The 27348-nt window shown below is 49.9% G+C and overlaps 1 protein-coding gene across 1 annotated transcript in view; it reads left to right on the forward strand.

Annotated features, from left to right (window-relative positions):
- Positions 1-27348, forward strand: part of PAPPA2 (pappalysin 2) — a gene marked incomplete at both ends in the record, with an annotated part of 88531 nt that overhangs the window by 32872 nt on the left and 28311 nt on the right. Inside the window, 12 exons of the mRNA XM_084211434.1 lie at positions 3179-3472; positions 4161-4353; positions 5867-5988; positions 7475-7967; positions 8497-8625; positions 9634-9725; positions 10037-10230; positions 11355-11489; positions 14965-15100; positions 15300-15522; positions 24456-24627; positions 26816-26993. Coding sequence (XP_084067560.1) covers positions 3179-3472; positions 4161-4353; positions 5867-5988; positions 7475-7967; positions 8497-8625; positions 9634-9725; positions 10037-10230; positions 11355-11489; positions 14965-15100; positions 15300-15522; positions 24456-24627; positions 26816-26993 — 2361 coding nt within the window. The remainder of the gene's footprint in view (positions 1-3178; positions 3473-4160; positions 4354-5866; positions 5989-7474; positions 7968-8496; positions 8626-9633; positions 9726-10036; positions 10231-11354; positions 11490-14964; positions 15101-15299; positions 15523-24455; positions 24628-26815; positions 26994-27348) is intronic.

A 27348-nucleotide genomic window follows, 5' to 3' on the forward strand; every position in this document is an offset into this window, starting at 1 on the left:
CAGGCACTGAAAGCCCAGTTTAGCCCTTTGCCCAGGGCAGGAGGAGGCAGAGGTGAGAAGGGAATGCTTGATCTGCAGTGGAGAGAGAGGGGAGGGTGGTCCTGTTGGGATGTTATGAACACATCTTGCCTTCACAGCCAGGATCCTGCAGAGGGGAAATAGAACTTCCTGGTCCAAAGCTGGGAGCACTCCCAGCTCATCAGGGAGCAGTGGGGACAGGGAATGAAGGGATAGGGATGTTCTGGAAGGCAGAGTTCTCAGGCTGTTTCTAATTCTGCCATTTAATTAGTTGTTAAAATGAGTACTAAAAATATGATCATCCTTGTGGAGTGTGGGGGAGGAATGGATAGGGGAAGCCAGCAGAGAGGAGGGGAGGGGACAGGGCACTGTGGCCTTGGCATCCCTCTCTTGTGACAGTTTTCTGTCCCCCTGTACTGGAATCCCATTTATTCCACCACATGGGAAGAGCATTGGATTTCTGCAGGGAGGAGGGCTGGGCTGCTTGGTCCCAGGATGCCCTGTGCCCCTGGTGCTCAGCCCTTTTCCCTGTGGTTACTGCTGCAGGATGCATGCAGGGCTTTCACGTCTCATTTACTTGTTTATGAACACTATTTTCTTTCTGTGTGCACATTCCTCCTTTCAGACCTTTGGGCAGGCAGCCCCCTGCCTTGCTCAGGCTTGGGTTTGGCTGTGGAGATGCCTTTTCTTTCTGTTCTCTCTTCTCTCATGCCCTGTTTTGATTGAAATGAGAAGCAGCTTTTCTTTTATGTGCCCACGGGGTTTCCCATCAATGGGATGCCCTTTGCTATCTATAGCATTTACTAGGGTGGTAATTGAGAGGGTGATGGCTTCCAGAAACCTAAGAGTTGACAGGACAGAACATGAAGGTCCCAAAAGGATTTTTCAGCCTCTGTGCCTTCTTGTCCGTCTCCAGGCAACTAAAGGGTCAAGAGCTGACTGATGGGATGCAAAGTCCTTTGCTCTCTTGTCTCACAACTAGGAAGAAAGGGAATGCAGCTACTTTGTGACCCATCCTTTGCCTCAAGCCCTGGACAGAAGATCCACACTGTGGGAAGGAAGAGCAATAAACATGAATTTTGAGCTAAGAAACGGTGCCACTTGACAGGTCAGTGGTGCCTCTCAGCCCTTCCATGGGCCACACACGCAGGGTGTTCCACAGAAGATGCCACCCTCGTTTCTTCACCCCTTGTTGGAAAGGCTTGGGAGAATTGCTCAGGGAGTCTCTGAAGGTCCCTTCCCAGCCCCCAGCTCAGTGTTCACCCAGCATGGCTCCCCCATGGGAGTCACAGACCTGCTGGTGTCTTGCCAGGGACACTGTGCTCTGAAGAAAACCCTCTCTTGGAAGGAATGCCCTGTACTCGAGGACATGAGGTAGTCAGTAGTGCACGGAGCTGACCCAGAAGCAGATTTCAAGCAGCCTGTGTGGCTGGAGACAGGATCACACTGTGGCCACCTGCCAGCTCTGACTTTGCTGGCAGGGCAGTGATCATCAGCAGAGATGCAGTAGCAGAGGCTCTGCCGTGAGGTAGCTGGCACAGTAAATCCTCCAGGGCCCTGCAAAGGAGGGAGCAAGCTGTGCTGGAGCCAACTATTCACCACACTGCCATCCAAGCTGTCTGGGTTAAAAGTAGTTGTGTAAAAACAGCCTCCCGAGACATGGAGGGGTTGCCTGGAGTCAGCCTGGGCACATGCTGGGGTCTGCTTTTAGCACCCCTGTCTTGTTGATACTTCCCAGCCCTTGCTCCTCCACTGTAAGGCAGCATGAAAAAGTGGATGGAACGTGAAAATGAGAAGAGAAAAAGGGGGGAAATGGTCAGTGAAAAACCTCAAAACAAGGAGAAAAATGAAGAGATTCCAAAGAAATTTTAATTTGGACAAACTAAAGGAGGCGAATAAAAGGAGGCCGGTGAAGCAAATTTTTTTGTTCTTGAGCACCTTCTGTGGACAGTTTCCTAGCAGAGGTGGTACAGAGCCATCAGCACAGGGTGTGCATCTTGGGTCAGGAGCTGGAGATGCTGGCACTGAGCAAAGGGAAATCTTTGTTCCACCTGGCTTTTGTCAGTATCCTTGTTCCTTGTTCTTCCCATCACAGATGGGCTCACAAGAAAGGAAAAACCACTTGCCCTGCAGCCACAGTTCAGTTTAGGGCAGGATGATCATGGGTCCTGTCCGGCTCTGTGCTGCTGCTCTCAGTATGAGGTGGCAGCTCTGGGGCAGTTTCTGGGGGACTTATCTGTGCCCAGGCTCCAACATCTTTGACAGCTGAACCTGCACCAAAATGGCTTGGTGCCTCTTGTGTCCCCTTGAGTCAGGGGTTGGGCTACCCCAGTGAAGAGGAGCAGGTTTGTGCTATTTGTGAGGATCTTGTTGGGTTCATTTGCCCCTTGTTCACATGCAGACCCCTCTGAAGGGGAGGAAGAGCTCTTCAGAAGCTACGTCTTGGGAAATCCCACTCTAAAATACACTGAATTTGGGTCAGGTTTGTGGTAGAAGCTTAGTGGATTTGAACAATACCTTGTGAGACTTTTAGTTTACCCCACAGAGTCTGGTTTGGAGGTTGAAGCAGTAAGTCATGGGTGATTTCTTAGCAGGGGCTGGAGGTAGTGCACCTCAATCTCCACGGGGATTTTTGCTGAAACTGGCTTCTAGTCAGCACAGCTGAGTGTGTTGGGACTTTGCTCATTGTCCTCACCTGCCATGGTAGCTGGCCTGCCTTAGACACCTGTCTAGGCCCGGGAAGGACTTTTGTTCTCTGCTTCAAAAGATGATCCCTGTAAAGGTACAGCATGGCTTGGTTTGGTGCTCTGGCTCCAAACCTCCTTTGGAGCTGTGTGATCCAAAGCAGACACTGAATTACAGCTGTGCAAAAAAGATGCAGAGGGCAGCGGTAGCTGAAATGATGGAAGATGTTGAGGGGGGAATAGAGTGGTAGGAGGGGAAGAAAAACCACCCACCCTGTTCTAATCCAAGAGGGCACAGGAGCCTCTTCCTATCCTGAATATGTCCATCTTTGGGTGTCCATCTTTGGGTCTCCATCTGGCCCCTCATCTGTAGCCTGGAAGCACAAATGAGAGGAGTTTTACCTCTCACAGGTGAGTAATAACAGATGTCCACTGTCCCTTTCTTGGGATGATGCTCTCTGTACTTGCAATTCCAGGTGGAGTTGTCCTCAACCCTGCTTACTACGGCATGCCTGGCCACACCAACACCATGATCCACGAAGTGGGGCACGTCCTGGGGCTCTACCACGTCTTCAAGGGAGTGAGCGAGCGGGAGTCTTGTGACGATCCCTGCAGGGAGACCACTCCATCCATGGAGACAGGAGACCTCTGTGCTGACACTGCCCCCACCCCAAAGAATAAACTCTGTCGGGATCCAGACCCTACCAATGACACCTGTGGCCAGACACATTTCACAGGAACACCCTTTAACAACTATATGAGTTACACAGGTAACAGTAATCCTTGTTGGGAGTCACAAGGTGTCACCTTCCATAAAACTTGGGTTTCCCTCCCTTCTACTTCCATCAGTACTGCCTTACCTCACTCCCTAACCAACAGGGACCCTCCTGGTGGATTGGGATGTGTCAGGCAGGACTTGCTGTAGCTGCTTAACCACTTTCTTCCTTCCTGCTATTTCTATCCATCCCTCTCTTCCTGCCAGTGGGTCGCTGGACATGCACCAAGGCTGCTCATGTCTGTGTGTGCCTTTGTTCTCCAGTCCTGAAGCTATTTTTATTATCATTATTATTATTACTATTATTATTGTGAATTATTAACCTCCTGAACCCGTTTGGCTTGGTTCCCAAGGCATGCCGCAGGGGAATGGCGTTTCTCCTGCCATGCCAGGAGGAGCGAAGCCGGAGGAGCAGTTCCGTGGCCCTGGCTGACCCTCCTGCGGTGCGGTGCGGTGCGGGCGGTGGCACTGCCCAGGTGCCGGGCGGCTGCGGGGACGTGGAGCCGCTGAGGCAGTGCCATCTTGTGGCTTTGGGGACACACGACACCAGAGAGCCCCGGCAGCAGAGTGCCGCACGCTGGTGCCTCCCAGCCCTCCCTGGAAGTCCCCGAGAAAGTTTAGGCAGGAGCAGAGGGCACGCGTTGCCTTGCCCTAACCCTCGGCCCGGCCTCTCTCATCCGCAGACGATGACTGCACCAACAGCTTCACCCCCAACCAGGTGGCCCGCATGCACTGCTACCTGGACCTGGTGTACCAGCGCTGGGGCCACAGCAGGAAGCCGGCGCCCATCCCCATCCCTCCCGTGGTCACCGGGCAGACTCGGGACTCGCTCAGCATCTACTGGCTGCCTCCCATCAGCGGTGTGCTCCACGAGAGGTGAGGCAGTGTGCTCGCCCTGCTCCTGGGTGTGCACAGGAAGGGACAAGGCATCTCTTGTGGTGTGGACCCCCCAGTGCCCTTCCCACCCTGCTGTCTCCAGCAGAGCCCCCGGGCACCAGAGCCAGGCTGCTGCCCTGGCCCCCTGGCAGATGGGCTCTCCTGCAAGCTTCCCGCTCTCGGGGTGCCGGGAGGGGAAGCCAAAGAGCATCAGGAGGCAAAGCCAGCTCTAAAACCCCAGAGTGCAATCAGGGAATGAAAAATGAGCTTCATTTAGCACTTATTGTATAAAGTAGCTATTTACCAGGAGGAAATGCAGCCTTGTGGTTAAGGCAGGGAGCTCGAACCACAAGAGCTGGGTTTCGTTCCCAGCGCTGTCATGGACTCGCAGAGCAGCTAACTGGGGGTAAGTCAGGAAACTTTTCAAGCCAGAGAAATGATGCCAAGGAGCCAGAGTTGTTTGGCTCTTGAGGAGTGCACTGCCATGAGTGTTGGGTGGATGTCTGTCTTCTCCCCACTAAGGGAGCCACTGAGACCTGAAAACACCACCATAGTGTCTCTATTCAGCAGTCATTATTGCTGATATATTTCATTTCCCACCAGGTTTTAGGTGGTGAGACTTTATTTGTAGGGCTTTTTTTGCTTATGGGATCTTAAGCACGTACATAAAGAGCTTTTGAACTTGTTTTGCAGCTGCTTCATAAAGCTGCCTTTTATAATTAAAAGGAAAATGCTGTTTGATGGCAGCTGGGGCACTCTTGGGTCAGTGTTTGCTGACTTTTCAAAGAACAGGTGCTCTCTACAGTGGCCTTTTTGCTCAGGAGTAACAAGAGCACATGCATGTCACCCCACAGACAGGAAAGGCTCTGAGTGCTGGGCAGCCTCGAGTCATCCAAATAAACTCCTTTGTTGGGGAAAGAAGTGATTTGGGAGCTGGAAAACATGGGTCTAGAAGGGAGGCCCTTTGGAGCCATCCCAAGTTGTCACTCATAACTGTCTCAAGAGCTGATCCATTGTGGCACTCCTGAACCCTCTGAGAAGAACTGGTCAAGGAAAGTGGCTGGGGCTGGCCCTTATAATAGAAAAGTGCCTTTATCTTTTCTGGAGAGCATGGCAATTGATATTATTGTGACTGGTTTGTATTACAATAATGCTAGAAGCCAAAGCCTGACTTTGGGTTTAGCAGAGGGAGCCTTATTTGCGCCCACTCTTGTCCAGAGGCGTTGCCTTGGGATCTGTGGGGTCTGTTAGCTCTGACTGGCAGGGATGGGATTCATTCATCCAAGACTACCCAGAGAGCATGGAGAAGAGAAAAGAATAAATCCAGCCTGTCCCATGGGCGCTCGTATTTCCCTGTGTTTGAGGAGGCCGATTGCAAGCAGGATGATATACCCAGGGAGTCTGAGACCTGAGCTCTGCTTCTCCAGCTCCCTGTCTGGTGCCACCTGGACACGTGTGGCTGGGGGTTGGCTGGTCCTCCTTAGGCAAGGCAGGGTGTGTGCTCTGTCAGCAGGGAGCAGGACACGCTGTGTGACAGCTGTGCTGAGGATGGCACCTTCCGTCAGTACGTGCACGAGGCCTCTTCCCCTCGCGTCTGTGACTCCTCTGGCTACTGGACCCCAGAAGAAGCAGAAGGTAAATGTCTCCTCTCTTTTCCTGTCTGTGAGTCCCCAGACAGAATCTCTCTGGTACAAAAAAAAAGATTTTATTTTTTTTTTTTTTTTAGAAAATCTCAATTGTCTTCCCTTTGCAAGGGTTCTGTGGTGCAGGAAGGACTTCTTGGCACCCAGGACAAACCTGGTAATGGCCAGATGGCTTTGGACAAACCGACTGGCACCCCAGTATTACCCCAAATCATTGTTGCAGTGTTGTTGAAAGATACTGACCAAAGCACTTAACTGAAATCAGTCTTAAAATGCAGATCTTGGGACCTCATTCAAAACCTTAGGAACATTCACAGACTTTAATGTAGTCTTGTCCACGGAGAGCAAGAGGAGCTCTGTGCTGAGTCCCACTGAGTCCATGCCAATCCCTGGTGAGTCCATTCCTCCCTAGCCAGGCCAACAGCAGCTGAGCATTACAACTTCTCTTGTGCTGAGACCCAGATGTTGGTTTAGAGACCCACCTTGTGGGCACAGTGGTGACTTTCAGGGTCACACAGTTGCCATAGGAGCTGTTGAGCTTTTCTTGCTGCCTCAGCTCCTCCAAGAGGAGGGTAGAAGAGGCAGAAGACCAGGGGAGCTGATCCTGGGAGCTGTGTGAGGCGCATGTGCTGCTGCTGAGCCATGCAGAGCCAGAGGACGTGGTTCTGTGTGTCTGTAGTTATCACAAGTGCTTTTTTGTTGTGATGAAAAGAGAGAGTTTGTGGGTTTCAGAAACTTTTGGACTTGTCTTTTATGGGTGAAGGCTTTGAATTGGTGCTGGGCACTAAGAAATGGCTCCAGTGGCTGATGAAGACAAGGGTATTTCTACTACAGAATGATAAATTCCAGTGATCCTTTCTGGGTCTGAAAGGCCAGCACTCCATTTCTCTTCCTGAGTGCATATCCACCATCAGGGGAGGCAGGCTGGGGTTCTGAGGTTAGCTTGGTTACTGTCCTGGAGTATCTTATGGAAAAACAGCCTGGAAAAGCAGCAGGTCCTGCTTCCCTGCTTTGGATCTGGCCCCTTCCTGACTATGACCTGTCCTAGACTGTGCTTGTGCAAAGCTTCAGTCTCTGCTCTGCTTGGAGCATTCAGGTGCCCTTGGCAAAGTTTCTGCACCTGTGAGGCTACAGAGCAATCTTCACATTCCTCAGCTGTGTCTAGTCCTTAGGTCTTTGCACTGTGTACAGCTGCAGCATAGGTAGCACTGTTCCCATTTGAGAGGGCTGCGAGTCACCAGGTCTGCTGAGCCTTGTGCATATGTGTGAGTACCCAGGAGCTGGGAGACCAGTGGGGATTATTGTGTTCCAGGATGTTATGGCAGGTGCCACCAGGTCTAGGACATGTGGGTGCAAACCCATATGGGTATGCAGTTATAGCATGGAGGCGCTTAAGCACCTACAGGGAAGATTACCCCTGTGGGCCTCCTGTGACACCAGCTGTGCCCTGGTATTCACCAGTTTCCTCCTTGTCCCAGGTCCTCCGGACGTGGATCAGCCGTGTGAGCCCAGCCTGCAGGCCTGGAGCCCGGAGCTGCACCTGTACGACATGAACATGACGGTGCCGTGCCCCCAGCCGCACGGCTGCATCCTGGAGCTGCGCTTCCTGCACCCCGTCTACCCCGACTCCCTCACCCTCTGGACCACGTACCTCTCCACAGGCTCTCCCAAGGCGCTGTCTGACATTGAAATCCTGACAGAGCAAGGGGAGTCCATCCACCTGGGCCCCCTGGACACCTTCTGTGATGTCCCCTTTACTGTGAAGCTCAATATCCCTAAAAAGATGTCTGGAGTTAAAATCTACACCTTTGACGAGAGGATGGAGATAGACACAGCCCTGCTGACCTCCAGGCCCCGCAGCTCCCTGTGCTCTGCCTGCAGACTGATCCAGTACCGGGTGCTCCGTGACCCCCCCTTTGCAGACGGGTCCCCTGCCACCCCCCTGCAGGGACAGCGCCAGTTCATCGACACGTGAGTCACAGAGCTGCTCTGCCTTGGGCCGAAGGGTGGCTGAGTCGGGTTTGATTACCCCCTTGTGTCTTCTCCCTTTGAATCCCTGATGGTTTTGCTTCTGTTTTGTTTTTCCTGCTGTCCCTCTGCTCTGGGAATTACTGCATCCAGTGCCATTGAGCAAGGGTGGGGCAGACCCATGGGGCTAGCACGACCCTTGTCCATCAGCCCAGGTTAACTAGGAGGAGCTGATTAAACCCAGAAACATTTTCCCCATCAATACAACCCATGAAATTTCTTTTCCCCCATCAATACAACGAGTAAAATGATTACTCAAGCTAATTCCACTTCTCCCCAGCTGAGACCCTTGGGAAATAAGCAGCATGACCTGAAAGAGACTCTCTTCCCACAGGCTCTGCCTCTGGCAGAGTACGAAGACACGTCAGATTGTGGTACTGCATGGATGTACACACATGATGTCTGTAGTTGTGGTGAGCAAATCTCAGTGCTGCAGATGTTGCTGTTCCCTCAAGTTCTCTCTGTCCTGCAGGGAAGTCACTCCTGGGCAGGTGTACCACTACCAGGTGCAGGTGGTCTCTGGGACAACCTCAGGAGAAGCCTCCCCACCGCTCGTCCATGTGCACGGAACACCCTACTGTGGGGATGGGAAGGTGGCCACGTAAGTTGAAAAACTCCACAAGCTCTCAGCTGAGGTTCTTTAGGCTGTCAGGTCATCCTGCCCCAAAGGGAAGCAGCAGGTGGGTCCCCCCATGCACGGGTACATGGCTGAAGATGCTGCACAAAATCCCTCCAGCAGACTGAGCTGTGGAGCTTCTGTTTTGTAAAATGCCATGTGCATAGGAGATGGTCTTTTTGAGAGGCGTGGTCTGCTTGAGAGGTCCAACCTGAACATCCTCTCTTCTTGACTTCAGAGCTGGATTCTGGCCCATCTCAGCAAACTGTTGCAGAGTCCAGCCCAAAGGATCTGCCTTTGGAAGTGGACAGTATAACTTTTTGCTCAGGGCTCTGCAACAAGCACAGTCCCACGCAGTGTCTTTAGAGAGCTGTTCACTCTCTGCTCAGAAACCCCAGATAATGAGGGATGCACCACCTCTACACTGAGAGAGCCCAATGCTTTACCTGCTCTGCCTGGGAGATAATTATTTCAGATTTCCTTATTTGAGCTTTTTCAGACTTCAGCTTCCAGGATACTCAGGATCACTTTCATTTGAAATCAGTTTCCTTAGCAGGCTAAGGAAAGAGAAAGGGAGAGGAACCTTCTGTCTCTCCCTTCTCCTGCCTCCTTCTCCAGCTCCCACTGAAACCCCAGCCCCATTTCAGAATTTCCTGCCTTCTCCAACACTTGCTTTCTCCAGCAACAGGTCTTTCTGATGCTTGGTCCTATATTTTTTCCATTCTCCCAGAGTTCTTGCCTCAGGTTTTACAGCAAAGTCACAGTACAATCATGTCTGCTCCCAAATGCTGTGACTTCAACCTCTTTTTATCCCCTGGCAAGGTGTTTTCTCTATCTAATTCCATGTCTGGTTCTTCCTTTTGAACTGCTTCTGTGGAAACAGAACCAAGATAAGGGCTGTGCTCCTGCCCAGTCACTCATGACTGGGCAGGAGCACAGGGGTGGGTGTTGAGTCAAAGGTGGTAATAATACATCTGGCTGTTGCCCTCTTAGGAGCCTGGAGGAGGAATGTGATGATGGGGACTTGCTGGATGGAGATGGCTGTTCCAGGAAGTGTAAGAAGGAAAAAGGCTTCAACTGTGTTGGTGAGTCCAACTGGATTGAGACAGGCCCAAATGGATTGACTCCTTTTGAGGCAGGAGCCAAAACTGGACCTTATTCACACTGCTCCTTAGAGCAGAGGGCCATGCACCTCATCACAGCAGAACCTGGAATTCCAGCTGGAGTGATCCATGGGTATTGTGGTGGGAAAAACCCCAGGCTAATGAGACATTAAATAAATAATAAATAAAATTTAAAATAATAAATTAATAAATAATAAATAAATCTCTTATAATGAGGGGTATGTGTAGCTGGAGCCTGGTTTGTAAGCAGCTCTTCCCTGTTCTCCCTGCAGGGGAGCCAAGCCTGTGCTACATTCACGATGGGGATGGTGTGTGTGAGCCCTTTGAGAAGACAAGCAGCATGCTGGACTGTGGTCCCCACACTCCTGAGGGATTTGTGGATCTGTGGGCAGTGAAAGCCTATGCTTCCCAACAGGATCCAAAGTCCTGCCCTGCTTCCATAGTCACTGGAGAGCCTGTTGTGAAGGTGAGTGAAGGCATGGACAAAAAGAAGTTACAAAGTCTGTGCTGGGGAAGACACAAACAAAATCAGCTCTGGTAGCATTCATTGATTATTATCTTCCCAACCAGGGACTGAGTGGAAGACCTGGGCATTTCTCACACTCCTCTTGCATCAGTCCCTGAGTTCAGGAGCTGCAGTTCATGGAGAGGTGCTTCATCCTGGCAGGGAGCACCTCCCCCAGCCATGCATTTCACTGAACAGTGACCACCCCATCCCACCAGCCAAATGCTCAACTTGGAGCATGTGACTTGTCCCAGTGTTGGCTAAAAAAAAAAAATCCTGTCAGTCTAATACCTTATAAGGTCAGGGCCTGAAAGGATGAAATCACACACACATCAGCATCTGTACTGCTCCCAAGCCCTCTGATCTGAAGCCAAGGAAAAATCAATGGGAGAATTCCCATCTTTCATATGGGCTTTGGAGCAGAGCCTGGAGGGGATTTTGCCTGATTGGTGTTAACGTGGTGTGTATGTTCTTTCCTAGCAAGCTGAAGAAAGGCAAGAAATATGTAAAGAGATCACATTTAGCCCTTTACACATGTGTTTCTACTGATTTGATATGAGGAATGATCTTCTTGAGACCTGCAGCATGATTAAACTGCCCAGATACACATCTAATGAGGTGCCTTGGGCTCAGGTGTCTGTTCCTTCACAATGACACCTGTATCTCCCAGGTTTTGTCTGCCAGGCCTGTGGGGATGTCTGGGATGCCACAGGGCACTGAATGGAACAGAAGAGTGTCATTGGGGCTAATGAATCCCACCTTTGTATCTCGTGAGCCCAGCCAAAATCAGGATGCCATGGTCTCACCTACCAGCCCACAGCTCGGCTCATTGTTTGTTACTCAGCCCCACAGACACCATGAGATGCTTAAACAACACATTTACAGCACTCCAAAATGGCAAAGGTCTTCTGTGCACATGTACGGGCAGTGGGATGTCCTTAGGAAGCCACATCCTCACTGCCTTCATGTTGAGAGCCACCTTGGGGTTCTTCTCAACACTTGCTCGATCTTCCTTGAAGTTTTGTAGGTGTTATTTTTCTCCTTTCCTTGCAACCTTCTGGGATGAAATAAACCTCTCCTTTCAGGTATGTAAATCCCACCTTCATGAGGTGCCAAGGGACCTGTTGCAGGCTGCTTGGTTTCCCTGTGCTCCCAGCCAGGAGAATGCTCAGGACCCAAATGAGAAGATGCTTTTGGGCGACGAGGGAGTTTGGCTCAAGGTAAGTGAGGGTGCATGGTCAGGCACAAAAGATTTGTTTGTCTTTACCCAGCCCTGGTGACAAAACCCATCCTTTTCTGTCCTGTAGGAGCTACAGCAACCTTTAAAACTACTCCTGTAGTACTCCATATGCTACTGCACTCTTTGTAAATCCCAAAATACCTGTGTCTGGATGTGTCGTAGTTGCCCCATGCCCACTGTGAACAGCAAACCCATCCAGATTGCCAGGAGGAGGACTGTGCATGAACCAAAATACCACAGAAATGCCTCGAGGCTGAGAAACAACCTGCTCCTGACTCTCCCCTGCAGTCAAGCTGTGCTTTAACACCCCCAAAGGGCAGGCACAGGCTGTGTTTGAAGTCCTAGTTGCCTTTGTTCCAGCAGCAGAGGGAAGCTGGATATCCTCTGCCATCCTGAGGGGTCCTGAGCACCCCAGGGTGCTGCTGAGCACCCCAAGCCCACAGCAGCCAGCTGTGGCACACAGGTCCTTCTGAAGATTCCAGACCAGAGGTGGCACTTCTGTGCCCCAGGATGATGTTGGTCCTGCAGCCCAAAAGGGGTTCAGGGGCTGCCCCTGGGAGGGTCCAACCCCTCTGTCCTAGCAGGTAGGAGGAGAGGGACAGAGGAGGGGCTGAGGGTTAGGCCACTGGGATTTTTACAGCGTTGGGTTTCTGACCACAGGCACAGTTTAGAGGTTTTGTGGCTGCTGCCTGGTGTTGCTGGAAAGCCAAGCTCTGGCATGCTGCTCCCTCTGCACTGCGAGGGGCAGCTCGCCCTGTTTTGTTCGAGGTTCTCTAGAGAAGGCCTCTTTTCCCCAGATGCTCAGACAACTCTGTGAATCATCAAACCTCAGTCAACAAACATGGGTACTGCTCTGAGGTCTTCAGTCTCTCCAAAACAACTTCCTTCAGCCTTCTAATTTTCCCTCTCTTCCTTGTCTGTGTGCTCACAACCCAGTTTGTGGCTTCAATCTCTGGCAATGACAAACGTGCCTCCTTTCCTCCTTTGCTGAGGAGAAAGCAGTAATCTTCCCCCTTGGCCTTACCTAGATGAAAGCTTGCTTTCCACTTCTCAGCAGGGGTTAAAACATGTTACAGTTTTATTGGAGCTTGTGGTCAGTCCTCTTCCTCTATGGATGTTTATACTAAAGACTTTCATTACTGGTTCTCTGTGCTCTCTCTAGGAGTGCTATTATTTTCCACCCATAAAATTATTTATGGACTAGTAATAAATATACCCTTTTTTTCTTTCTTTTTTTTTTTTTTTTTTTTTAAGAGTTGGCCTGATTGGTAACATATTGGGTTAGGAAAGATGGCTTTTTGTGGACAATTTGCCTAGCACAGCTGCCTGCCCAGACAGGAGTGGTGCTGTTGATGCACATGTGTACCCATGTGCACGGGGTGTTTGGTGTCCACCAGCTCCCAGGGCCATTTTCAAGCTGTTGCACCTGTGTCTCCTGGGTTAGAGCTGCAGCACAAAACTCATCAGATGGTAGGAATCGCTTCCTACAGTGTTTCTGAAGAGGTGGCACCAGTGAACAAGAGGAAGGGCTGGGTCAAAGGGTGATGGAATGGTTAGGGTTGGAAAGAAGATTAAATGCCCTCTAGTTCAAACCCCACTGCCATGAGCAGAGACACCTTCCACTAGACCAGGTGGCTCAGAGCCCCATCAGATCTTGAGTGTTTCCAGGGATCCACAACTGCTCTGGAAAGCCAGTTGCCAGTGTTTTACTGTGCTCACTGTCCTGCTGTAATTAGGCTGGGGGCAAAAGGTATGTGTGTTTGTGCCACTGCACACAGCATCTGCCATGCCCCTTGGGTCTGTCTGCACATGAGAATTGTTACAATTTGCAGATCTCCAGCCATGCTTTGTTCTCAGTTTTTAATACACCTGATGAGGAAAGACATAAAAATCACTTGTAAGCAAGGCAGGATGTGTAATGCAGGAAATTAAATAAGGGGGGAGAGGGAGGGAGAAAAATTAAGAAGATAGCCTGCTGTGACCAAGCACATAATATGTATTGGAAAGGATTGGGATGTTAATCAAGGCAGCTCTATTGGCCTAACTTGGGGCCAGCACCTTCCACCCTCATGCAGATGCACTGTAGGAAGGGGAAGACTGAACTCTTCACCTCAGGGTGTGGAGTCCAGGGAAAGCCTCACCTGACTTCTCCAACTGCCTCTCCTCCCCTGAGGAACCACACTTGGAGGCTGGGTTCAAATCCTCCAGCTCCTTGGGACTTCACAGCCCCCCGTCCTGGGGGCCTCCTTGTCTGTGAGCACTGCTGGCTCTTCTCTCTTTCTTTTCCCCCTTCTTGCTTTCCTGTTTCTTTTCCTTCTTCCCTTCCTTATCTCACCGGGGGAGACAGTGGGGATATACCGAATATAAACATTGGAGCCCTCTGGTCCACTCCTTGCAGCCAGGCAGCCCTGTAAGCCAGCAAGCCCTGGCTAAGGGAGCAGGAGACACCAGTGGGGCTTTTGCTGATGAGCACCTCCCTGCAGGGTGGGAGCCCCGGGCTGAAGCCCAAGGTTTTCTCCTGTTCCCGTGTGTGAACAATGCCTGACGTGGCACCAACCGCCCCGAGGCTAGGCTGCCATCACAGATTGTGTGCTTGTCCCCTCCATTCCCACAGTCTGCTCCTTGGGCTGTGCCTGGCCAGCCAGGACTTGTCCTCTTTCCAAATACACCTTTGCCTTGAATTTCTGAGCTTCCTCCACGCCAGCATTCCATAAAAACCCTGTATCGGGAGGATCTCGATCAAAACACATCTCAGCACTGGGGAAAGGGGGGGTACTGGGGTGGGGGAGAAAAACATTTCTGTCCTCTTCCAAAGAACATCTGCTCTGCCATGATTGATGCCATGTGTTTCCCAGCTACTTCCAGCTGCCTTCGGGGTTGTAGACAAGTAGCAAGTTGCTGGCTCTCCTAGCAGGCAGGGCTTCTTCCCACGAATCTTTCCACGTGTTGGCTGATGGACAGTTTGCTGTTGCAGTGGCTACTTGGGGGCATTCTTTGGGCTTGTTTTGGTTTTTGTCTTTTTTGAGGGCTTTTTTATTAGAAATATTTTGGTGGCAAGGCTGGTAGCTGTTTTCCCTGGGTGTCTCACTTGCCTGGCCAGCTCTGTGTAGGCAGAGCTCCTACCAAGCCTGGTGAAGGGGGAGCAGGAAAGAGGTTATCTTGCTCAGTTTAAAGAGTAGCAAATGTGGATGCTGTGAAGATGCTATAAATTTAGGTCAAGGTGGGACTGTATATGTGAGGAGAAGGCTAGTAAAAGGAAAAAGGGAAATTCAGAGGGAAAGGACTGTTTTGGTTCCCTTCCTCCTCCCCACCTTTGCAGCCCTGCAAGGTCTCTGACCCCTTATCCCTGCTCCTGCTGTCCTACTGCTCCCTCTTCCTCTGTCTCACCTGTATGGGCTCTGAGAAGCTGTATTTGGTGTGTCTGATCTCAGAATGCCTCCTGCCTTCTTTCCTAGGTTTGCTTTGAGAGACCTGCAGTGCCCACCTCTCTGCTGCTCTTCCTGGCCTCCTCTGGCACAGTCCCAAGGCAGCAGCCCAAGCCGGTGGTTGCTGTGCAGCTGACTGACACCGATGGACAGAACCGCTCTTTGGGTGAGAACCTCTGGGTGTGACACCAGCAGGGACACCTGGAGCCACCACCACAGCTGTGACCTCTCACTGCTGTCCCCTGCCCTCCCTTGCAGGATCAGCCTTCCAGGCTGGTCTGTTGGCCTGTGGGGGGAGCAGATGTAAACCAAAAGCAAATCCCTGGAGCTGGACGAGTCACTTCTTTCTTTGCCTTGTCTGACAGGGACGTACGAGCTGTCGTGTCAGCACAACCCCCTCATCATCAATGCCACCCACAGCCAGGAGGACCCACTCCCACAGGCTGCTTCGGTGCTTTTCAACTTCTCCTCTCCACTTGTGGGCATTGCAGCCGTGGCCTTGAGGACCTTGGCTCAGCCTGGCTCCTCTGAGCCCCTCAGCACCTGCCTCCTGCAGCACCAGCAGGGATGTGGCCATCAGTGCTACAGGTAGGCATGGTCTCCTCAGGGCACGTCCAGGGGCCATGCAGGGTTACTGCTCTCCTCTGGGAATTGGTGTTTGAATTCTGGAGTTTTTGTCTTCTCATTGAGTGCTTTGTGACTATCCTCAGATGGCTTTTCAGGTATTGTTGGAGGATCTGCTGTGTTGAGTCTTGATTTGTTTATCTTGCTGGAGGGAACGGGAAGCAGAAACCAGATTTTGTGCATGGCCTCTGCATCTGTAGAAAACTGTGCTAAAGGACTGATTCCTGGTGGGAAAACCAAGAGAAGTTTTAAAATGACTTGGAAGTTATCACTGGGAGTTTTTGCTAAAGCTGAAGCATCTTCAGCACTTACTTTACAAGCTCCACCTCCATCCATTCCAGTCTTCCCCGTGCTGCTGAAGGTGGGGATGGAGCTCTCCTCATCCTCTCTGTTCTCACTCCTGGTCCATCCAGCCCCTCACAGAGTCTCACACTGCCCTGCTGAACGTGGTGATAATGCCAGGAGAGGCCTCAGCACTTTAAATCTGCCAGGTCTGGCTTTGCTTTCAGATCCCAGGCTCCCTGAAGCTACACACATGTGCTGATCCAGGGCTCCAGTTCAGCCAGTTACTCAAACCACCCCACTGGGAATACTGATTTTTGAGTTGAGCTTTGCTGGAGCTTTGGGGCTCTTCAGCACAGTAGGGCTTTGTCTAGGGTCATCTCATCACTGTTCTTGTCACGTTCCTTCTGTTGATGGCCTGGATGGGTGAACATCCCTGATAACAAATGAGAGTATGTGTTTGTCTTAAAGCCTGTTGGGATTGTGGAACAGTTGATTTATGTAGAATTCTGGAAGCCATGAATATCCTGAAGTTGCTTTTTACTTTTTTTTTTTTTTTTTTGGTAAGTACATGTGTGATTTATACAGAAACATAAATCATAGTGAGTCAGTATATAAATATTATTCTCAACCTTACATTAAAAGATCAGTGTTCACCTGAAATGCAGCGTGTTTCCTCCTGGTAGCTGTTACAGCAATGTACCCACATGCTTCTAAGACCTTGGCCAACTGATGTGGTTTTTCAATTACATTTTCTCATCCCTTAAAATAATCTTGCATTCTTGTTGCTTGAGAGCTTTCCCCTTCCCCTGTGAAGTGACTGCAAGGAAGAAAAGACTCACTGGACACAGCTGAGCATTGACTGGGGATGAGATCCCCATATAGGGGCAAATAGAGAGGAAAATAGATGTTTTCCTCATAAAAGTTACATTACAGCTGAAGCACAAGCCAGTTCCTGTATTGCCAAGGCACACCAAGCTGTGTCCCTTTTCCAGGGGCACAGCAGGATCCTTGTGTCTCCTCTTCCTCTTGTTGCCCTCCCCTAGGCTCCCCATGGCCTTGACTTCCCAGCAACATGCTGAATTGCAGGTCATCTGTGTGCCCTTAGCAAATACTCAAAGTTAATCAGACTCCCAGGGTTTTCAGAGTAGAAAATTCTATTGAGAGTATTGATCTTCAGAATTAAAGTCTTGAATATTCAGAGTGGGGGTGTTAGGCTTACAGCCTTGAGTAGCCACACTAATAATAAAGGATCTTCCTCTGTTAAGTCAGGAAACACTCAAGTATGCCCCCTTTATTATATTTTGATATATAAAATCTGTTCTATCTATATTTTATATTTAAAATCTGTTCTATCTCCAAAAGTAATGCATTGCTGTATTTATAAAGTTTAACAATGCATTTCATGTAAAGTAGGTGGATTCTGGCGGTGGGCAGGGGGGGGAATCCCCTATAAAAATCCAGGAATAGAAGATTTTCATAGGCTGAGAGACATTTGACTGTGAAAGACCCCAGAACATCCATGTTCCTGCAGAGAGCTGAGCTGACCGTTTGCACGCAGCCAGCCCCACGAACGCAGTACGTGCGTGTGAGGGCTTTCCTAAAATAACCTGAGAAAGGACAGTAACAAAAGCAACAAAGAAATGAGATTTCCTGCCTTCAGCCTAGAAATGCTCATTGCCAAAATAATAAATATATGACAGGTTGGTATTTCTGCAGCATCTTTCATCTTGAAGGATCTTGCAGTGCTTTGCAGGCTGGGGAAAGCACAGAGATCGTGTTTATGCTGATGAAACGCGGCTTTCTCCAGGTCAGGGTGCAACAGGTGCTTGCCTCTAGAAAAGTACCTGCTGGTTTTGAAGAAAGTGTCACCTTTTGGACCCACTCGAGGTGCTAAAGGTGGGCAGAGCACTTGCAGACCAAAGCAGTGCAGTGTCCTCACTGCCATCACCAGGAACCCCTCTCTGCTGTCTCTGCCAGCGGATCAGGGTTTGTCTGTGCATTCTGCTGCCAATCACAACCTTATGAGGTCAAGCAGAAATAAGACTTTTAACACATTTCCACCCAGGAGACCCAAAGCTTCTGTCTTTCATCCTTTTCTTTGCATTTTTAAACTGAGCCACAGTCCCTCCTGTTTAACGTGGTGCAGGCTATACACTGAACCAGGGGAACATTTTTCATTTCCTCTCTTATGTGTATTTTTAGCTTGCTTTTATTTTCAGTGTTTTATTTTATGTTCACATGTGCTGGGAAATGCCTGGGTGGCTTCACAGGAAAGGTGCTACAAAGGTGATCTGCTTTGTGTTTGTATTTCCTGTGTGCAAGCTCTCCTCTGCTTCCCCAAAAGGGAAAAAGTGGGTGTAAGGCATCAAGGGGAGTCAGGTTTGGATTCCTTTAGTATGAAAAATCAGGGTGAGGGAGAGAAAATTAGATGGAGTAAGGAGTTGTTTACACATTTTTCAATTGATAAACTTTATTCAGTGAAGAAGGCTGTTTCCCAAACAGATTTTGTTTGTTTTGTTTTCTTTCTTCTAGGCACCAAATTTATGCAGGGTCAATTAATGGGCTGCATGTGTGATGGCATGAAGATTTATGGGCACCCTGGTAGACATGCTGGTGTCTTATTTCACTGAAATGTAGAATAGTTGGGGTTGGAAGGGACTGTAAAATCCTGATTCTTTGCCTCTGGCTTAGGGTGCCCCATGGATGGAGTCCCTGTCTCTGGAGGGATTTAAAAGACACATAACTGTGGCACTTGGGGACATGGGGTAGTGCTGGCCTTGGCACTGCTGGATTAGTGGCTGGACTTAATTTTCCAGGGCTTCTCCAGCCTAAATAATTCTGTGTTTCCAGGGTCCTGATGACCACCTTTGCTAGGGAATGGGCTCACCTCTGCCTTTGAGACCTCTAGAGGTGTTTCTCCTCCAGCATCAAAGCCTGTTGACCCCTGGCACTTCTCTTGTGGGTCCCTGACTGGCTGATGGGCAGTCAGGTGGCCAAGACTGTTCTGTAGAATATGTTACTAATGTTAATTTAAACTAAAATTTAAGTTCATGTCCAGCTGGAAGGTGTCACAGGTCTGGAGGGCCAGACACCACTTCATGTCTGCCCCATCCCATTAGCTCTCTGCAGTCTAATAAGCTTCTTGAGATTAGTGCTGTATATATGGGCTTTTTTGGGAATGCTCAAGATGTCTTCTGCCTTTCCCTGAGAATAACCAGGGAAAAAATATCTCCCAGCACAGGTTTTTCACTAATTTGATCTTGAGTCAAACACAGTAACTGAACAGCTTTCAAACTGGGTGCTTGGTGTCACCTCACAGATACATGGAGGGAATGTGGGTCACAGCACAGATCAGTTGTGTGAGTTCCCATGTCCAGTGAGGAAGGGAGCAACCCCTGGGAGAGCCCAGGTTTGCCAGCAGAGCCCTTGGTTTTCTGCTGCAGCCAGTCACCCCATTCTGCCCTGCCCTTCCTGATGTCATACACAGGCACAGGGATTTTTCACAGGGACTGGATTAAATGCATCCTTCAGAAGGTTCTCTTATCTCCTTTCACAAGCTGCAGGTGGTGATGAGTACACCATCACCCCTGCTGAGCTATTCTCATCTCCAGTAACCCCCTCTGCTGAGAAGGTGCCTCTGATTTCAAGATGAAAGTTGTTGCTTTTGCTCCATCCTTGTCAGAAAGGTCTGAATGCCTCCTGCCAGCAGACAGACAACTTTTCTGTGTCTATGTGTCTGTACAGAGATGTCAGATCTCCTCACTATCTCCTCTCTGTCATGATAAATATTTTTTCCTCCTTAAATCTTACAGCATAAGTCTTGCAGCCCAACTATGGCTTCTGCTTCCAGCTCCCTTTTGAAATCCCTCTGCTATTTTTATGTCTTTCATGGTGATGGATGTGGCTCAGAAATTAATTCCTCTGGACAAGATGAGAAAATGAGGTGGAGTGTGGTCCTGTGGAGATCGGATGTGGATAAAGATGTTCCTTGGGTACAGTCTGTCCTGGCTGAGGTTGGGAAGGTGACTACACCAAACCTGACATCCCATTCAACCTCGTTTTCCGTGCAACTATTTTGGTGTGGTGAACAACAACAAAAAGAACATGGAAAGGAACTGTCTGGAAATACATTATGTGCTCTTGCTTCTTTTTTTCCCTTTTCCACTATGGCTATGGAGGGGCCAGCAGGTCATTTGATGTCTTGCTGGGGCCTTTTCTCTGTCTCTGAGGCGGATGACAGCAGATGACTCACAGGGATGTTCCTTTTTGCCAAGTTTCTTTTGGAGTCACGTACAGAAGCAAACACCTTTTCTTGAGATGGCAACCTCAGTGCAGATCGTAATCAAGAGGCAGCACCACCGTTGGGTCTGTACACGCAGCCTGCTGCCACAAGGATGGCTGCCATCAGATTTACTGGAAAAGGGAGACCTTTCACCTTGCCTGAAGGGAGACATTCCCAAGTATTTCCAAAACACCTTTTCTCATTTCCTAGCTATTCTCTTCTGCTAGACCGCATTGGGGTAAACACCTTTTTATCTCGCTGATGTTGAGTGTTACAATCCAGACTCCACCAGAGTATGTGCAGTGATGACTTTTAACTTCAGGAGGTTTGGCCAGAGCCTTTACTTTTCTGTCAACATCTCCTATAACCCCCTCTCCCAAAAATTCGCACCATGAGAAGAACTTACAAGTTTTCGCTGTTAAGAGCTGGAGCTTGATGATAAGGGATGTTTCAGCAGCAGTCTTCGGGTTGAAAGCCTGAGTAGACACTACAGCAATGTATAGATGATTTATTATACTCAGACAGCTGCACTGCTTTTCACTTGGCTTAGTTTGATGTGGGTAAATCCACCAGTATTTTCTGTGTTGCATTAAGTAGTTGCTGTAAAACATTAAATTTCAGCTTTTCAGAATTTGGGATTTGTCACAACAAAGTAGTGTTACCATACTAGCTTTGCCACCGCTGGCTTCACATGCTCTATTGCTGGTAGCGGCTGCCTGCTTTTGTTCTAGAAGGATGAAGGATCCCAAAGGAAAAGTTTTGCTCTAGTTTATAGAATTGTTCCCATTTCAGAAAAAAGCTCTTACCGTTCTGGAGCATTTAGGGCCATTACTAGACAGAATTTCACAGATTTCCAGACCTGAAACTTCCTTTGATGTATAAGTTATGGGACTTGGTGAGCCCAGAGCATCGTGCGGGCTTGTGCTGACATGAAATAAGTTAGGAGAAAAACCTTGGTATTTTGTAAAAATGTTGTTGACAAATCATTAGTTTGAGCTTCAAAAGATGCTGGGATAGAAGTGGAATTTTTTTTTTTGATGTCTCGGGCAGAAAAGAAGTAAAAAAATATTGGCTTGTCCCACATCTTATATGGCCTGAATCAGAAATGGGCAGAAGTCAGGAGTTTGCAGCTGTGATACAGGAATTTCATTTATCATCAAAAGCAGAAAGAGCTCCTTCATGCTGAGATCAGAACTGGGCTAACTGCACCATTTCCTTGTCCAGCCTTTGTTAGGGTGTTCCAGGGCCTGGGAGCTGTGATTTATTCCATCACTTTACCCCAGCCCTGGCATAGCATGTGGATCATGATGGGGCCATGTCACAGGGCCTTTTTCCTCTTTTGACCTGCACTTGTTCACCATCAGGCTCAAAAGTGTCCTGGCCCCAAGTACAGCAGGGATAGCAGTGATGATGCTGATAAAGGAAGCAATCAAGGCAATGTTTGTTGGTAGGGTTAGTATATATTTTTAAAGATTATTGACATATTTGAGAAAATCAGCTTTCAGTGATGTGAACTCCTTTTCAGGTCTGGAATAGCAGCACCAGACTTCAAAGCAAGGTGTAGGATGAGCACAGCTTCTCAGAACTTGAGCTGATTGGGCTCAGATCATTTCCAAAATAAAATCTAGTGTGTATTTCTAGGTTTAGGTGTGTTTTTAAACACAGAGAAAACAGTGCTAAGTTAGTCATCTTTGAGGGCAAAGAGAAAGGTAATTATTCTAACCCAAACTTTTCTATTATTTCTAGAATATATTTATATGCACATATGGAACATGTGCATGAGTGTGTGTGTATATATATATATGTGTGTGATGTACATAAAAATATTTTGTTGTTCTGACCTGTAGTTATCAATCTCTCATGCATAACTACCCTATGTAACATTCTGTATTTATAATCCTTAAGAAACTTGCTGATATCTTGATCTACTTTGTACCACCTTGCTGGTTGCATTTCTGAACTGGTGGAAAACCAAAACGTCCCCGGTAGCGCTCGAAAGGATTGGCGCTTCGTTTAATTTTTATTTAATAACAGCATTGTCCCAACTGCCAAGGCTGCCCCAGACAACGTGCTGTCTTTCCATCAGCACCAGCAGGGCTGCTCCAGCCAAGCACTTGGCCTGGATGCATCTGGAAGGTGCCAGGGCACACCCTTGAGCCAGTGCTGTGATGGGCACACGCTCCAAACCCAACGCCCTGACCGTCAGCTGTGAGGGTGGGGAGGCCCTGGCACTGCCTGCTGTGGCTGCCCTGTTCCCTGAAGTGTTCCAGGCCAGTTTGGAGGGGCTTGGAGCAACCTGGTCTAGTGGAAAGGTGCATCTCCGTGTTGTACCCATGACTGGCGAGGGAGGAGATGGAATGGAGAAGCAAGGCTGGAAAGAGGACATGTGTCCAGAGGCAAACACACGAGGAAGTTGAGGACAGTGGTTCCATCACTGAGGACGGGAGCAAGTATGAGCCAGGGGCACAGGCAGGGAGCAGAGCAACTGCCCAGAGAAGGTGACTGCGGGAGGGGAGGGGAGAGGGCTACAATTGGTAACAGATGCCCTCAGAAGCTAATGACCTGACAAATGCTGCACTCATAAAACAAATTCTTTAAAAAGGAAGCAAATGGAAATATAAGCTAGTGAAAGAATTTGCAGCAGCTGCCCTGAAACCATTTCTCACTTCATAAACAGGTCTGCATTGAAAAAACAGCCCCTTTCTTCATGTTCTCCTTTGTGGTCCCCTCCTGTGCCCACCGGCTCTTTCAGGGCTGTGGCCTGCAGGTTTCCACCATGCCTTTGGCTCGGTGGACTTGTCCAGAGTCAACAGCACATTGCGTTCCCTGAACGTCTGCGCCGGCACCGATCGGGGCTTTTTTGGGGTTTGTTGTTTTTTTGTTTTTTGTGTGCATGTCTTTTGTGGTATTTCTAGCTCTGTGCATCCTTGGCTGGAAATGTTGAGTAAAGGCTGGAGGCAGAGGCCTCTGCCTCGCTGGGAGAGAGGCAGTGCCTGAGAACAGCAGCAGCCCTGTGCCAAGCAGGGAGCAGAGGAGAGCGAGGCATTCAGGTACAGCTCCCTCCCTTCTCTCTCCAGGTGTTGCCTGGAGCTGCAGCACCTCTGTCCCTGGCTGAGGTCAGGTGCTGCACCTATATCACTTGGTAACAGATAAAGCCAAATTCATGGATAACCAGGGCGTGGGAGCTGTTGTACTGCCCTGTGTCTTTTCCTAATTCCATCCCAGGTAATTCATCAATGGGCTGCATTTCGCTGATGGAGGCCATAACCATTTTGACCCACACTGGTTCTCATAATGGAATTGTGATGCTCAAATAATCAGTACCTAATTAAATAATCAGTACCTAATGGCTGCTCCTCAGTGGGAAGCTGCTGAAGTGAGGAGGCAGCATGGGTGATGCATTGCAAACCAAGGAAGGGACGATGCCATCTCCACCTTTCCTGGCACCTCTTGTAACTTGCAGCAGTGCTGAGGGGAAGGTTCTTCCTCCCTTTAGCCACATCTCACCTTGGTGGCCACAGCTGAGGCTGTAGAGCCAGACAGGTGTGTGTTGAGTTGCTGTTGAGCCCAAAGAGCCTGGCATCAGCATGCACAGGCTCGGGGTGCTGTGTTGGCCTGTGGGAAGAGCAGAGGTGCTGAAGACCATCAGAGCAGAGGGGGAAGGTGACAGGAGTGGAGCTGGGGAGCCAGCTGTATATCCAGCTTCTTCCTTCCACCACAGGCTGTGGTGTAGCTGTATGGATGTGAAGGGGGACTGCGCAGGATCTGAACATCTCATGGATGATTCCCTAATATTAGCAGAGGTTTCCTCTTAGCTTTCCTTTCAGTTGGAGAATCATCTGTGGATTCTCCAGTGTCCTATACAGAGGTTGACATACCTGATTCTAAAGGTATGCAAAGGTATTCTTTCTGCCTCCTCTCTCCTTGTCACCTCCCTCCTTTTGTTCTCTTGGTGTACCTGCAACAAGCCCCCCTTGGGTGCCAGGCTGTGTGCACACTCTATGCCTGTGTGCAGGCAGCACAAATTTTGGAATACTGTTGAGCTGTGCCTTCTTTCATCAGCTTGAAAAAACATGGTGATGGTTGGTGGGAAGGTGTGGGCTGGGGTTGGGATGAAGTCCAGCTGAGACAGAGCTGGGATAGAGTACTCTCCTGGCATCATTGTCAGGAGACTTCGAGCCTGGAAGAAGCTGTGAGGGGTAGGTGAGCATCGCTAGGCATCTGTGACCTGCTGAGCATTCACTCCACACAAGTGCCACCTGGAGAGAGCCCTTCCTTGCTGAAGGAGTCGGGGACCCACTTACTGATCCCTTCTCTGTTCTCTCCACAGCTGTGCCCACGGTGCCTGTGAGGGATCAGGAACCTGCACGCAGCCACTGCTTGCTCACGCTGCCACCCTCAACTGCAGCTCGGATGGCCCAGGGCACATGGTGTGTGCTGTCTCCTGTGAAAAGGGCTTTGTCCTCCACTCCAGTGGTGGGAAGAGGCTGGGCTCCACACAGGTGAGTGGGCCTCAGGATGGCCCATGGGACCAAGACCGAGATAAAAAAGATTCAACCCCCCTGAGGTGGTTGGAGAGAGCACAGACCACTTCATTCCTCCAGCCCCAACCTTTTTGCTGCTTTCCCAACACATCCCAGCTCAATGAAACTCCAGTTCTGGACCCCAGTGCTCATGGCTGGTGTTTCTGCTCTGGAGATCCCTCTCTTTCCCTTGCTGCAGTGCTAGTTCTCCCAGTCTAGTGTTGTCTGCAGAGAACAGCTCTGCCAGGCTGAAAGGTGCTGCAGTGCCTGTCCCAAGTCAAGGTGATGCACCCCAGCAGAGGCAGAGGTAGATATTTCTGCTCTCCAGATGGGCATTGCTCAGAGGGTTAAACATCCCTGGGATGTTTTCTCTCTTAAAGCTGAAGTTAGTGGCTCAGGAAAAAATGAAGTCATTGCAGAGCAACTATATTTAGAGGCAGCTGAGAGCATGGAGAGCTTTTCTTCCTTTGTGTTGTGTTGCAATAATGGCACAGAGGTCACCGTGAAAGAGTTTGTCCCACTTTCCAGAGGGTTGGGGGTTACCTCATAAAAGCCAGGAGCCAGCACAGCTCTTAGCTATTGACTGAGGAGACCTGGGAGGATGTGTCCTTGGAAATTGGACTGCCTTGGTCCAGGCAGTCACCTTGGCAGGGTGTAGGCACACAGTGTCCTGTCCTTGGGCTGTTTCTGCAGGGGGGAACAGGAGTCTCTGGGGCCGAGCTGGTCTACATGCCAGACTGAGCAAGAACGTGAACTTGCTTGGGGCAGGCAGACAGAAGTGAGTTGAGCTGTGCCAGGAGGGTGAATTTCCTCTCCTTGGAGATCTGCTTGTGACAGCTGGCAGGCAGGTTCCCCGTGCTGCAGTGTTAGCCAGAGGAGAGGTGGGCACTGGGGACTGCAGTAGGGCAGCTGGAGATGCACTGCTCATCACTGGGAGGTTGTTAATTACATGGCCACTGGGTCTGTGGGCCAAGGCCTGCCCAGGGAAAACAAAATGTTCCCATTCTTCGAAATGAAACCTCACAGAATGAATCTGCCTGGGGTGACAGCTTTCCTGTGTTTGGCAGTGAGATGGGAAACTTCTGAACAGAGTTTCACCAAGTGGCTGTCACAGCAGAGGGCAGCTTGCAAGGGCCTTGCCCTGAGCCCTCCAGTGGTATTACAGTGGTGTCTGGCTTGGAACCCTGTTTAGGAAAATGCACACAGCTCTTCTCTTGAGCATCCTCTCCAGCTAGTTCAGCTACACTTTGATCCTGCTGGGAGAGCCAGACTCAAATTTAGTGATGTGCCTCAGAGCCACCACATCCAGGTTCAGACAAGGTGCTGGCTGGGAGGATAGGTCATGTGTTAGCTGCACCAGCAGTGACTGTACCCAGCCATGAAGGGACATCAGGAACATGGGTGTGCAGCCCCTGGCTGAGGGCTGCTGGGCTGGGGTTGGCAGTTTGGGAATGGAAATCATAGAACAATTGGGGTTGGAAGGGACCTTTAACAAATCACTTAGTCCAACACCCCTGTTGTGGCTGGGAACACCTATCACTAAACCAGGTTGCTCATAGCAAACCATCGTCCCCCCCTCAATTTTGATCAAGTCTGTAGCACGTGTTGACCACATTTAGTGGTTGGACCATGGTGGTTTCTGATCTTGGGCAGTTCTGATTAAGAAGGGCTGTATAATTAGGATTTCTAAATGAGGTTATATGATTTCATTGGGGTCTGTGAGCTGAGGCATGAGGGAATCGGTACATTTGGGGAAAAACAATCAACAGAAGAGACAACAGTTGAAGTAAGACTTGATCTTTTAGGGGAGGAAATTGCAGCACATACAGCTGGAAACAGCCGAGCCCAAGAGGTTTCAGTGAATCTTGAAGGGAATTTCCTTTTTTCCCTAGTGGGGGCTGGTTCTGCACAGACAATGTGGCATGCACAGTGGCTGGACTGTTACCCCAAGGCACATTTCCTGCTCTCACACCCCACACATCTCCCTGTGAACTGGTCAGGGCTTCACGATTCACTGTCCAGAGTGGGGAGAAAGGGCACGGGGGGCAGGAAAGATGTTGGAGAGCTCTCCTCGTCCTGAAGCCTGGTTGGACCTTTCTGCTGTGGTGGCACAGCTGTAGATCAAAGCTCTCCTCAGGAGTCTGATGGAGCTTTGCTTTTTCTGCAGCAGGAGGTGGTGCTGACGTGCAGCTGGGGACAGTGGGACAGATCTGTGACTTGTGCCCCTGTTGACTGCCGTGTCCCCGACCAGTCCCACGTGAACTACGCCGAGTTCTCCTGCCCCCTGGGGACCACCTACCTGCAGAGATGCTCCTTCTCCTGCATCCCCCCAGCCAAGCTTCAAGGTATGGCCTGGAGTGTCAAGACATTTAACCACCCTTTTTGATGCCACTTTTCCATGCCTGTCCCACGCAGTTCAAACAGAGCATTGCTACTTGGAATGTACTTATCCTGGATTTGCCAGCTGGATGAGTTCTTGAGATACCTCCTGAAATGATGGGTATCCCTCCCCCTGCAGCAGAGACATCCTAGTGTGGGGATAATTCCCTCTGACTCCCACCCCCTGGCAGGCAGTCCTGATCCATCCACCTCAGGGTGTAGTGATGTCCTCTCCTGAGAACTGGTCCAGCCTCCAGGCAGGCAGAGAGGACTTCAGAGAGCCAGCAGTGGCTCTGTGCCTGGTGGCTGTGGGGCAGCCTG

The sequence above is a fragment of the Fringilla coelebs genome (assembly GCF_963513975.1).
Source record: "Fringilla coelebs genome assembly, chromosome: 9".
NCBI classification, from domain to species: domain Eukaryota; kingdom Metazoa; phylum Chordata; class Aves; order Passeriformes; family Fringillidae; genus Fringilla; species Fringilla coelebs.